Source organism: Amblyomma mixtum, chromosome 10, assembly GCF_055824585.1.
Source record: "Amblyomma mixtum isolate Tamu chromosome 10, ASM5582458v1, whole genome shotgun sequence".
Taxonomy (NCBI): Eukaryota; Metazoa; Arthropoda; class Arachnida; order Ixodida; family Ixodidae; genus Amblyomma; species Amblyomma mixtum.
In genome coordinates, this window is record NC_143021.1 from 78,506,378 (window position 1) to 78,519,663 (window position 13,286).

Here is a 13,286-nt window from a genome sequence, read left to right on the forward strand (position 1 = left end):
TCTTTGGCCACCGCGAGCTGGCACTCGAGAGACTCCAGACTCACATCGTCCAGTTCATTTTTGAGATAACCATCCCGGTTGGACCCAAATGCGCGCCTCTCGCAATGCCCACTCGAACACCTCAGCGCGGCCATCACCTGCCGTTCCGTTGGCACGCTATCAGTTTCAACCGGCCTCATGCCGTCGCAACTTGCCTGTTCATCTGATGCATTGCCCTGCTCCTACCTGGCATCTCCTCTATCTGAAGGGGGTGATCGCCTCTCAGTTCGCTGCGGAAGTACCACCACCTTCTCCGCACTTCGCTCTTCCTGGAGAGATTCTGTCATCTGCCTGTACTTTTCTTTAGCCATTGCGAGTTGGAGCTCGAGAGACTCCAAACTCACACCGTCCAGCTGGTTTTCGAGATAACTACCTCGCCTGGGCCCCAACGTGCGCCCTGCGTAATGCCCACTCGAACACCTCAGCGCGGCCATCACACCTGCTGCTCACTAACCCAGCGGCTCGAGCGCTACGGAGGCAAGCAAAATGGGAAGGGGGACTCACTCTACCGTCGTGTCGGCGGCCATGGCTTCTGCGGCTCCCTCCGAGTCTTCTCACTCAGATGCCACCTCGTCCTTTCCAACGCCTGCAGCACTCTTGCTCGTAGGCCTCTCGTTGCCTCCTCGATGCTCCTCAGAGTTGCAGCGGTCTTCCTCCAAGGACACTCCTCAGCTTCCGTCCCCTCTTCGCCTCCAACAGCTCCAGAGGCCTCGCACCAGGATGTCGCCTCTTTTCGCTCCAAACAGCCTCCAGGGTCTCTCAACAGCAGCCCGCTTACTTTCTCCGCAAAGGGCGCCCAGGTGTCGCGATGATCAGCCGCAGCGCTGGGGACTCTCACCAAGGCGTTGCTCTCCGCTGGTGTCCAATTGTGCCCGTGCCCGTGTCCGCTCCGCAGAAAGCCGCCGGAATCATCCTGTCGACTGCGCCAGTTAATTTTCGATGATCTTGAAGTCTTCTAATGGTTCGGTGATCCGGCGACACGTTGCGGAACAGACTGGACACTTCTTCGGGACTATGTAGTTTATACACGAGCGCTCATCAGCGACTTCTCTCCGAGCCCTCACTCAGACCTCGCCCGGTCTCCGCTCCGGTGCCGGCCGGTCTCTCCGGAGTCTCTCAAGCTCCGATCTCCAAGTCCCCCCCGGTCCGATCTCCGGTCTCTGCCCCGTCTGATCTCCAATCCCCAGCCGGTCTCCGCCGGTCTCCCCCCCCCGGTCCGATCTCTCCCCGAGTCCCCTTTTCGCGCCAAAAACTCGCCTTTAAATACACTTTCCCAGCATTCTGGGGACCATTTTTGTAACCAATAGGAAATGCGCTGTCAGAGCCAATCAGAAGAAATTCGTTCAAACTAAAGGAGCCAATAGCACGCCTGTGCTCGCGGGGTTGTTGTTTACGCGAGCACCGCGCGGATTCCACGAAGACGTTACGCATTTCCGCTTGGTTACAGCACCGACACACACAAATACACAAATACACAAAAACACCAACGGCGGCACAGGGAAGGCAAACTCAGCCCGAACCGCGCTCTCCCCCCTTCGCTGCTCGTCTTTGGGGCATCCCGTCCATCACGCGGTCTGCAGTCAAAAGCAATAAATTTGCACGCGACCCCCTCTCGAAGCCCCAGGGGTCCGCGCATCGGCCGCGTCTTGCGGCCCGAACGCGGCCTTGCAAGGATGGGCCTCCCGCTTGCGGTTAACCGTTGTTGCCGGTATCTGCCGCGTTTGCCTCAAAACAAACCCATTTGGGCGGTGCCGGGATGGCGGCTGCACAAGGAGCACCGACAAACAGCCAACACACACAAAACCAAGGGGGCCAGGCTACCGGCTTCGTGGTGCGTGCGCGATGGGTCCCTGAGCCGCAACCCGGCAACTCAACTGGCATGCTGCACAGGTCACTGCTCGAGAGGCTTTCAAACACCGATAAGGTTTCCAGCCTCTAGGCCCTATAGCATGCAGCAGCACTATCAGCAGTATTTGCAACGTCCTATCAGCAGTTCGCAGTTTTAGCGGCGTCAGCAGACTGGGGTGTATTCGGACGTGACAGCATGCTCATAAGTAGATTCCACTTGCGATGAGGCCAAGGTTCGACGCCATGGTTTGCGAGAAGCGGCCGACGTTGCCATACCAGTCTACCTTATACTTCTCGTACGGAGCCTGGAACAGAGCACAAAACAAAACGTTCAGTCTGTGGTGCCGAATTTGACAAACACACGCATTAACACAGGTGCTCAAACTTTAATACAAGATCAACGATCTCATCATCAACTTCAGTGTACCATAACCAAAGATTCAGCAGTAGCGGCTGCAAAGACACACGTCATTGAACATTTGAATGAAGAACATTGTTATTCTATAAATTGCATTGTTATCGCTTTTTGTGCATTCAATTTATCTCCAATCTCCAGGAAAAAAGCTTCCTTTTTAAAGGCACAACACTGCACTAGTTATCTTAGTGCCAATACATATGGGAACGCTACATCTCTGCGCCGAACAAATGGCAGAAATATACGCACATTGTTTTCACTTTCAGCTGCGTCTAGGGTGAGCTTAGCCATACGTCTTACAAATGGCCGCAATTGCTGTAGTGAATAGCCGCTGTAGTACACCATCTTCCGGTCCCAGCTGCAAAAGACAAATGATGTGCTTGGCACTCACGCACGCTCTTCACACTGGGCTTCAATAACACCCCAAAACCCAAAACAGCAAAATAGTTTAGACAGATGAACTAGTTTGCACTACTTAAAGAAGTAGTGTAAACTGACTTCGTAACTCCCGGCACGGAGGCTTACGTTCATTTTTATAGTGGTGCGACAGAGAATACCCATAGTCTACCCTAAGGACAGCCAGCCCTCTACTGGGGGAAAAATTCGATTTAAATTTGTTATCTTCACACTGGGAGAACCCGACCAGGAGCGGGCAGAGAGCACATGACGTGTGCACCGATATGTGGCACGCGCACGTAGGCGTAGATGTTGGTGTTCGTGGCTATCTATTATTAATAAAAATAAAATGGAAGGAAAAAATGTTGCTAACCGCGGCGTCTGCCATCGTAACCTGAAACACCTAAGCTGCGGCTAGCGGGAATCAAACGACTGGGAGAGGGAAAGAAAATTCCCGGGACCGCAGCGGTGACGAGAATGGCATTTCCAAAATACTGAAAGCTGATATGGAGATTACTTACGCTCAGTTACACGCATCTCGATAAATAAGGAGCCGAAGGGTAACACTGTCATAACCCTCTACAACTAACGGCTCTACAACGAAATTTTCGCCTGTCTGAAGTATTTGTGATTGCTCTAGCAAACCATATGTAGCAATGTAATCGCTTCCCCTATGTAATCGCATATGTAGCAATGTAATCGCTTCCCCCTATGTAATCGCATATGTAGCAATGTAATCGCTACCGTTACATGCCGATAAAAGGTGTCTTGAACATCCTTCCCATGAGCATTTCACACGGTGCTCTGCCTGTGACTTCATGTGGCGTGGTTCTGTAATGAAATAAGAACCGCGAAATCTGGGTTTGGAAAGATCCAGATCCACTCTTCTTGATCTTGTTCTTGACAGTCTGTACGACGCGCTCTGCCGCACCATTCGAAGCTGGATGGTAGGGAGGCACAAGCATGTGACGTATTCCATTACGTGCCAAGAATTCCAAGTACTGTTCACTTGCAAAGGCAGGCCCATTGTCGGAAACTATAAGATCCGGCAGTCCATGCTGCGCAAATGTTGTTCGCAAAGCATTGATAACAGCATCCGCTGATGTTGACGACACTGGAAAAACTTCGACCCAGTTTGAATAGGCGTCAACAATGACCAGGAATGTATGACCCATGAATGGGCCCCCAAAATCAACGTGAAGCCTTGACCAGGGCCTCTGTGGAAACGGCCATGGCGTGTGCTGAATGCGTTGAGGTGCACGCAGGTAAGCTTGGCAGGTTTCACAGCTCTTTACACTCTTAGCGATGTCTCCATCAATTCCCGGCCACCAGATGTGGCTTCTGGCAATTGTCTTGCTTTTCTCAATGCCTGGATGCCCTGCATGAATTATCATTAGGATTTTGGCTTGCAAAGATTTTGGGATAACAACTCGGGAACCCCACAGCAAGCAACCTTCGTGGAGGCTGAGTTCGCTGCTCCTTGCTGGGAATGGATTTCCTTCTGGTCCTGCTGGAAGTTTTTCCCCTCGCAGGACAGCAAGAGCTACATGGCTCAGGAATGGATCCTTTTTTGTAGCTTGTGCCACAATGGCAGGTGACAACAGTCCTGGGTATGCTTGTTCAAGCATGAACATTTCAAAAGGTGCAGGTAGATCCACGTTGTTTGCAGGCAACGGCAACCTACTGAGAGCATCCGCATGACCTAAGTCCAGACCAGGCTTGTACACAAGCTTGTACTTGTATGCAGAAAGTTTCAATGCCCATCTGACTAGTCGTGGTGATGCTTGCACTGGAATGGGTTTGTCATCATTCAGTAATCCTAGTAGAGGCTTGTGATCCGTATAAGCAGTGAAAGGATTGCCCCACAAGTACTGGCGGAACTTTTCCACACCAAATACAAAGGCTAATGCCTCTTTGTCGAGTTGGCTGTAGTTTTGCTCTGCACGAGACAAACATCTGGAGGCAAAAGCAATGGGCAGTTCTCGACCATTAGATTCTCGGTGTGCCAAAACTGTGCCGATCCCATACGGAGAGGCATCTGAGCTGAGACACAGTGGCTTCCCTGGGTCGAAATGTACTAGGACTGGGGCGGATGTTATTAACTGCTTCACTGCATTGAATGCATTTTCTTGCTCTTTTCCCCACACCCATTTCTTCTCGTTCATGAGAAGTAAATGCAAAGGGCGGAGGCGTCCGGAAAGGTTTGGTAGGAAACGCCTGTAGAAGTTCACAAGTGCCAAAAAAATTTGAAGCTCCTTGACGCCCCGGGGTGCAGGTGCATGAAGGATGGCAGATACCTTGCTCAAACTTGGAGACAGGCCTTGTTTGCTTATGATGTGCCCTAGGTATTCAACTTGTCGAACGAAAAAATGACACTTGTCGAACTTCAACTTAAGTCCAAAATCACGAAGTCTAGATACGACAGCACTGAGGTTGCGAAGATGCTCCGAGTCATTCGAGCCAGTGACAAGGATGTCATCGAAATATACTACAACATGTGGCAGCCCTCGGAAAAGGTTCTCCATCTCCCGTTGGAACAAGGCTGGTGCCAATGACACGCCAAAAGGAAGACGTGTATACTGGAATAATCCCATGTGTGTGGAGATTGCAACATCCTTTCTAGATTCTTCGTCAAGAACTATTTGCTGGTAGGCGTCCCTCAAATCCAGCTTCGTGAACTTCTCACCTCCTGACAGCATGGCCCACAGATCCTCAATTCTTGGAATTGGATACTTTTCCATCACAGCTACTGGATTAATGGTAATTTTGAAATCTCCGCAAATCCTGACGCGTCCATCCTTCTTGGCCACTGGAACAATTGGTGCAGCCCAAGCTGAAGAAGTGACTGGCTCCAGGATGCCTTCCCTCTGTAGGCGCTGAAGCTCTTGTGACACCCCATCCTTCAGTGCAAAGCGCAGTGGCCGTGGCTTGAAAAACTTTGGTACAGCATCTTGTGGAACATGGATTGTGGCTTCTGGACCCTTGAAAGTTCCCAGGCTCTGCTCAAACACCTCAGGAAACGCTTGAAGAAGGTCCTCAACATCAGAAACAGCATGAACGTCTGCTTCCACGCGAGCAATCTCAATGCCCAGTCGTCGAATCCAGTTCCGGCCCAGAAGTGTAGGTGAAGGTTCCCCAGTCAGGAATAAAGGTAGCACTGCTTTTCTGTCACGAAACTGCCCTGTGACATCTACTCTACCTTGAACTTGTGTGAGCTCACCCGAGTAGCTTCGCAGGAGTACACCAGAGGGCATGACAGGTACTGACGGTAGAAGCTCCTGAAGACGATTTTTTTCCATGACAGAAACGCTCGCACCGGTGTCCAGCTCCATATAGAGCGGCTTACCGCAAATGCTGACTGTTACGGTGAAGGGTGGTGACGGCGCGACGGTGTCGACTGGCCACATGTCAAACACGTCGGCAGAAACGTCGTTGTCAACACTGTTGACTGGATGAGTTCCAGACGAAGTTTTGCGAGCCGGAGGCGCGGACGCATGTAACTTTGTGAATTTTCCCTTCCGTGGCGAAGCGTGCTTTTTCTTCGAGTTGCACACTCGAGCAATGTGTCCCTGCTTCCTGCAGTAATTGCACGAACTACTAATGTGCTTGCACACAGACGCGAGGTGCTTGTCCCCACAGCGGTAGCATGTGACACGCCCTTTGATGCCGCCACTTGATAAGTGGGAAGCGCATTTCGGCTTGAGCTCGCTATCTCGCCGGCATCTTTCTTCGCAGCTTCCATGGCAAGTGCAGTTTGTACAGCGTCTTCATACGTAAGGTCTGATTTCTCGAGCAGCCTCGTCTGCATGGCTGTGTCGTTGATGCCGCACACGATGCGGTCCCTCAACATGTTGCTAAGCTCAGTTCCGAAGTTGCAATGTTCAGAGAGGCTTTTGAGCGATGCCACAAAGTTACTGACTGTCTCGCCCTCCGCGCGAACACGCGTGTTGAACCTCAAACGCTGTGCGACAGCAGATGGCTTGGGGCAGTAATGGTCACCAAGAACAGAAAGAATTTCTTGCAAGGTTTTGTCTTGCGGTTGGGCGGGCTTCACGAGATCCCGCAAGAGAGCGTACGTTTTCTGTCCACAACAACTAAAGAAGACTGATTCTCTTTGGCTTCTGCGACGTCATTCGCAATGAAAAAAGCTTTAAGGCGATCAACGTAGCAAGGCCACGCATCTCCTCCTCCTCCGTCGAACGCTTCGAGGTTGCCGAACATTGGCATGACGGAATTCTTGCGCGTTGAACTCGTCAGAACAACGAAGAACTCACGTGCGCAGAAGGGGCGGAGGAAAGATGAACTTGAACTTGAATTTTTCTCCTCGTCGCCACTTGTAACGAGTTAGTGGACCGAGCAATGCAGAGAGGCGGACCGGCTCGGCGGTCGCCGTCAACGGCTAGGCTCGAAGAAACGGACGATGATGCACCGCGCTCCACTGCGCAACGAACAACAGCTCCTAGAGCTGTGTCCTTTTTATTGCCTTGCTGCCTCGCAAGTTCTATCCCGTCGGCACCGGGTGGCGCCACAAAACAAACATGGAACCGAAACTGCAACAGGTGTTCGTGGCTATCTATTATTAATAAAAATAAAAACGGAAGGAAATTATGTTGCTAACCGCGGCGTCTGCCATCGGAACCTGAAACACCTAAGCTGCGGCTAGCGGGAATCAAATGACTGGGAGAGGGAAAGAAAATTCCCGGCACCGCAGCGGTGACGGGAATGGCATTTCCAAAATACTGAAAGCTGATATGGAGATTACTTACGCTTAGTTACACGCATCTTGATAAATAAGGAGCCGAAGGGTAACACTGTCGCAACCCTCTACAACTAACGGCTCTACAACGAAATTTTCGCCTGTCTGAAGTATTTGTGATTGCTCTAGCAAACCATATGTAGCAATGTAATCGCTTCCCCCAACAGTTGACTACCTTAGAGAGAGCGGTTACGCTTCAACGAAGCTTTCCGCCGATTCTCAACGGAATCGGAATTAATGCGCAATATTAATGTGCAGAAGCTTCTACCAACGGCTCAAGAGCTCGCAATCGAGGGTGCCACCCAAATCTCTTGGCGCGAGTCAGCTTTCGATTAGTCCGTTCACTTCGTTGATGAAAGCGGGACGGGAATCAGGTCTATGATGATTTTAATGTTAAGGTACTGTGTCAGCGTTTAACAACTAACAAGGTCAGATCTTTTATGAATGTGCTGTCGCCCAGCGTACAGGTGTACAGTCGCCGTCAAAAGTAAATGGAAGGCGACATTGTCAAAAAATTTATTTTCTTTAAATCTAAAGCATAATGGTCCATGTTTGTTGGTGCGCAGTGCAATTCGCAATATCACAATTAGTCAGCACATATATATTCAAGGATGCATGAATAGGGGATATTCAAAATTCCGCAAGTGCGCTTTCCGCATGAGAATGTTGCCCAAAACAAGATGGCTGACCATGCGTTTCCAGCTGAAACGAAGCAAGAAAGACTGGTTTTTTGTTTGATTCTTCCAATACACGCCTCTTGCATTCTATCCACACCTTTAGCGCCTGTCCTGTAGCCCACGTATTTCCTTTATAGCGAAGTCGGCCATCTTGTTTGGGGCAACATCAATATGTGGGAAAGCACACTTGCGGAATTTTGAATATCCTTTATTGAGCGGGCAATAATTAATTTTTTTTGTTAATATTGCCTTCCATTTACTTTTGACGGCACCTGTACAGGCAGCGCCGTATCCGTACTAGTTCTTTTAGCCCTTATTTAACCAAGCCCTTACCCAGTCTTCGGTGTTCGTACAGCGCGATAAGCGATCGACACATCAGCAATATGCGCAGCGTGCTGTTCCCGTGTGCACCAGGGCTTTCCCGCTGATACGATCAGAATGCTCAGAACGCCCCCATGTTGGCGCACTTTGAACAAACAATTACGGACACAGTATATAGCGAATGCACATCACCCGTGACCGTAACTCACAGATCCTACCACCATGATTATCTTGCAGCTAAAACATCAGCATAATCTTGATTCACCCTTTATCATCACCATAATCCCTTAATAAAATCTAAGAACGCGGCGAGAAATCCCGCTGACAGGAGGCCCTGAAGCCAACAGCATCGACTGATTATCGTAACATGGCGGATAATCCGATTTGACAGAAGTACCCGCCAGTAAAATGCTATTTCACGCTAAGGGATTATTCGCGACGTCATGAGAACCGGTCGATGCCATTAATTGCAGGTCCTCTTTTAAGGGCATTCCTGAGTTATACACTACTGTATACATACAACCAGCCCGTAATGCACCCAGTCCGTAAAAGGGCTCTGCTAGGACCCAGCCGCGCATGAAATAGCCCGTATATAACTAAATGCTCGTGTACAGACGAGCCCCCTCAATTCATGGGTAGAGTTGTGCTTCCCGGTTTTCCTTTTTTTTTTGTCGGAGCTTGAACAGGCACACGACATCCTGACAGCGCAGCATATCACACAAACTTTTCTTGGCATTAATTCTGATGCTCGACAGCCCCATGCAATAACGGCAAGAGCGGGTGTCATGTTCGATTTTTTCTTTTGAGATATGAGATGCTAACCGCTGCCTACCGTTTTAAGAACAATGTTAGCCATTCCACTTTCATCGATGGACGCGGCTACTTACCATTCCTTTTGCCTCCTAAGAAGCAGCAGCGCACAGCACAAAGGTGCAGCAGCCTTCCTCGAAGGCTTCAGCCAAGCCATGTAGTAGTCGAGCATACAGACCTCGAGGATGTACATGGCTGTTATTTCTTGTAATTGGCTAGCCTGTGCACGGGAGCAAGAGAAGTGGAAGCCATGAGATCAATAATCCGAAACTATGTCCACTTCAAAAGGCAATCATTCTTGTATCTAAATATGTCCATGGAAGTAAAATTACTACATGCCAAATGCATCTAATTTAAACAAGGGTTTGAGCTTAGAGTTTAATATTAGCGATGTCAAAATATTCTTCTGTGGCGTCAAGAGTAAAAAGAAGAAAATTTCCTACAGCCAGATAATCAAGTACGAATACTTAAGTCTTTATTGTTACGAAGCAACACGTAAGAAAAAGAAGAGCAGGATTACTATGTCTCAAACCCCCTAAACGTGACAATCTACCAAGTAGAACTTCTCTGAACATATTTCTCCTCGTCTGATGCTGGGAAATAGTCCACTGCTGGTACACATTCAGCAAATAAAAGGTTATGACGCCACGCTGATCATGGACAATAGGCTTAGCTTTTAAGATATTTTGTTAATGGCAATAACTGCCAAGTTTGGCTGCTGATTACACACACTTGCGCTCTAGGTAAAACTACCAAGAATGCTACGAACTAAGCGCAAAGCCGAACTGGGTAACTTCGAGATCGTTTCACTTCAAATTGCCGATCGCAGTCGTTTTCGGGGTACATGCCAGGAGTTTGCATGTGGTGGAGGGAAAAGTTTTAAATGCAATTTTTTCACCACACGTAAGTTTGGCCGCCGGACAAACATAAACTGACACAAAAAGAACTATGTAAACGAGATTTACTAATTTCAAAAGTTGCCGGAGTTGTTCTGAGTGCCCCCTCAAAGAAAACTTCAGATGCTCTAGACGTGCTTTCGGGAACAGTTCTCAGTGCTTCTTGAAGACGCAAGATGCTCTGTTATCGCCTCGACTTGCTACGCGGTGGAGTGCGCCTGCAGAACTGGAAAACACGTGATGACTACTGAATGTAAAAAACCATTTCTTCATTGAACCAACATTTGCTCTGTCAATTTAAGCTACAATTCTTTGGTCGCACAAATTAACATCACGGTGCGCAGCATTTAGGTGTTTGTGCTTCAGCTGCCCGGCTTCAAATGTTCGCCAAGGAAACAGACATGACTACTGCCAATTAATTAGCACAACAGCTCTTATGCAGTGACACCAATGAGAAACCAGGGCAGTGTCTGTGCTCTGACTCCTCTTTTCCAATAGGCGCCTACCAAACCTAGACGTGAACGTCACTCCACAATACACTAGGCGTCTATATTTACCGCTAAGGATAGTAATTAATCTGCAGCATGCCTACTGACCCTGCAACGGAAGGAACGAAATCCAGTGTAAGACCTGCACTAACCTGAGCAGCCTTGCAGTTTCGACGCAGGAAGTTCACCGACAGGGGACGTGCCAGGGACCAGTCGACCGCCCGCAGAATGTCCTTCTCCACCTCCCATACATCGCTACCCCGCCGCGGTGGCTTAGTGGCTATGGTGCTCGGCTGCTGACCCGAAAGACGCGGGTTCGATCCCGGCCGCGGCGGCTGAATTTCTTGAAGGCGAAATTCTAGAGGCCCGTGTGCTGTGCGATGTCAGTGCACGTTAAAGAACCCCAGGTGGTCGAAATTTCCGGAGCCCTCCACTACGGCGTCTCTCATAGCCTCAGTCGCTTTGGGACGTTAAACCCCAATAAACAAACAAACAAACATACATCGCTAAATTGGAAATCTGAGATGCACTCCATCGTCTCCTTGAAGCAAAAAGGAAGCAATGGGTCCTGCGTCTCTTCAAATTTCGCCGCAAGGAAGAGGGCTGCAATCCACAGCCTCCTCATGTTGCCCTCGGCTATGATGCGCACCTGTACGAGGGGAAAAAAAATTGGACCAGCAGCCGCACAAAACAGTCACATGACATTCCGCATTCACAGCTTCCCGCGCAGTTGCACACGCGCATAGGTTCATCGGACGCAGTGCACATGCCGGAATGTAGCGCCCGCAAAGCTGTCTGCTCTGCTCGGAACTAAATATATCAAGATACTCGATGCTCAGGTGTACAAGTGTGTGAAGCTGAAGATGATGGCCCTGTGTTGCCGCACGAAGTCCTTAATTGGTTATTCGAGATTACACTCAACAAACCACGTTGTGCTACTGAATGGCCGACGAAATGGTTCGAGCTAAAGTTGAGTTCTAAGATAGAACGTTAGTTTTCTCAAAAAGCTCGCTTGTCATCATGCTGGTGTCTGTACATAATTAAGACGAGCGATTGCTCAACTCGTGGTGGAACTGCATCGATAGTGCAGTCTACCTACTGCATGAGCAGACTAAAGCACTTTTCCCACTGTAATCGCAGCTTGCAGTTGAGCTGTCATTATGAGCCCAAGGCTGCAGCAACAAACAGTCAACTGCCTCTTGGTTTCCACCCTAGAGAATTGTTTAATTGAATTTCGCGTACTGTGCTCTACCGACTGATCAACAGCGGCAGCTATTCAGTCATGTTCTTTTGTGTTCACCACCGCCACCCACATCCATAGGGGCAGTTGTAGTAGCACATGTAGGTGTTTTATTACCGGGAGTGTAACGTCGACGTGATCTAAAAGTAAGGGTGAAAGCTGTCCGGTAAACCTCCTATGCTGCCTCCGGCATCAAGACTGCCATAACCGAGGCTGTTGTTAAGCTATTAAGCAAACAAGGTTAGGGAAATGAGGGGCGCATTATGAGAAAGATGTGAAGGAAACCAACAGTGACCGAAACTAATCAAAGCATAGAGGAATACGTATAGATTTTTTTATTTTTAATTAGTGGTGTCATACGGCGGGAAAGCAATAGTGCAATTATTTTTGGCTCAAAAATAATTGATTCAATGCACAGGAAAGAAACCACTGCATGCCGATGGTGGGATCCCATCCCGCGACCTCTCAGTTTCGCGTAAAGTGCCCCATCAACAGGTCTACGGCAGAAGATGTCTAATCTATACTTGGCGGCACTTACGTCCGTGTAACCTAACCTATACAGTGCTCACCAGCGCCACCTTCGTTCATAGCGGCGGACGTAGTAAGTCCGGTCAAGCGAAAGTATTGCTGAGTCTGAATTAATTTAGAAGCGCATATATTTTTAATAAAATGTAAAATATTAGTATAACAATAGATATATCCCCAGACCAGCCAACGGCAGTCTTTCGTTATTTTTTTGCCATTAACGTTTTTGCTATCGTCAAAAGCCTTCCGCATTGGTTTTCTATGGCAGTCCTACTGCCCGATAAGATCGATGCAAGCAAGTTAAAAGAAAGATTTTCTCCCATATCAAAGGAATGGAGCTTCAATATTTCCATTACTGTATCTTGCAAATTTCCACTTTTTGAAATTTTGCTCCGAGAATGTTGGACGTGTTTTGAACTCGCAAGAAAACGCCCAATAGTGGCTGAGGTGATATGTATGTACATCAGTTTCGCATGGTCTTGCCACTTTGGCCACGTTAATTCTGAAGTTCTATTTTATAGCACTACAGTATCGCTTTAGGCGCTGCTCAGCGACAAGCCAGAAAGGTAACGGTAGGAGCATCACCAACCTGCAAATAGTGGTCCACAAGTGACACAGCCAGAAACAGCGTCTCTGGCAAGAAGTACAGGACGTTGTGGGTAGCAATCAGGCCGTCAATATGCCGGGCCCGTATCGAGGCATTCACCTCTACTTGCGATCTCAAAAACATAGGTCGGATGGGCCAGTTGACCTGTAATGAAAGAGGACATTCTAAAGCACGAACTACAAGCATCAATATTCAAGTAGGCAATGGCACGTCGCATGCGTGTACGTACAAGCAACGTTTAGCTAGGTTCCAGCTCAGAGCTAAACGA

General features: G+C 48.8%; 1 protein-coding gene across 1 annotated transcript; it reads right to left on the reverse strand.

Annotated features, from left to right (window-relative positions):
• Window positions 1–2,087: 2,087 nt before the first annotated feature.
• LOC149326230 (G2/mitotic-specific cyclin-B-like) lies at window positions 2,088–11,271 on the reverse strand. The gene is made up of 5 exons (XM_089564507.1): window positions 11,141–11,271; window positions 10,799–10,901; window positions 9,340–9,482; window positions 2,552–2,660; window positions 2,088–2,192 (listed from the first exon to the last, which is right to left on the reverse strand). The coding sequence occupies exons 1-5, from the start codon at window positions 11,269–11,271 to the stop codon at window positions 2,088–2,090; spliced, it is 591 nt and encodes a 196-aa protein (XP_089420633.1).
• Between the last annotated feature and the right edge of the window lie 2,015 nt (window positions 11,272–13,286).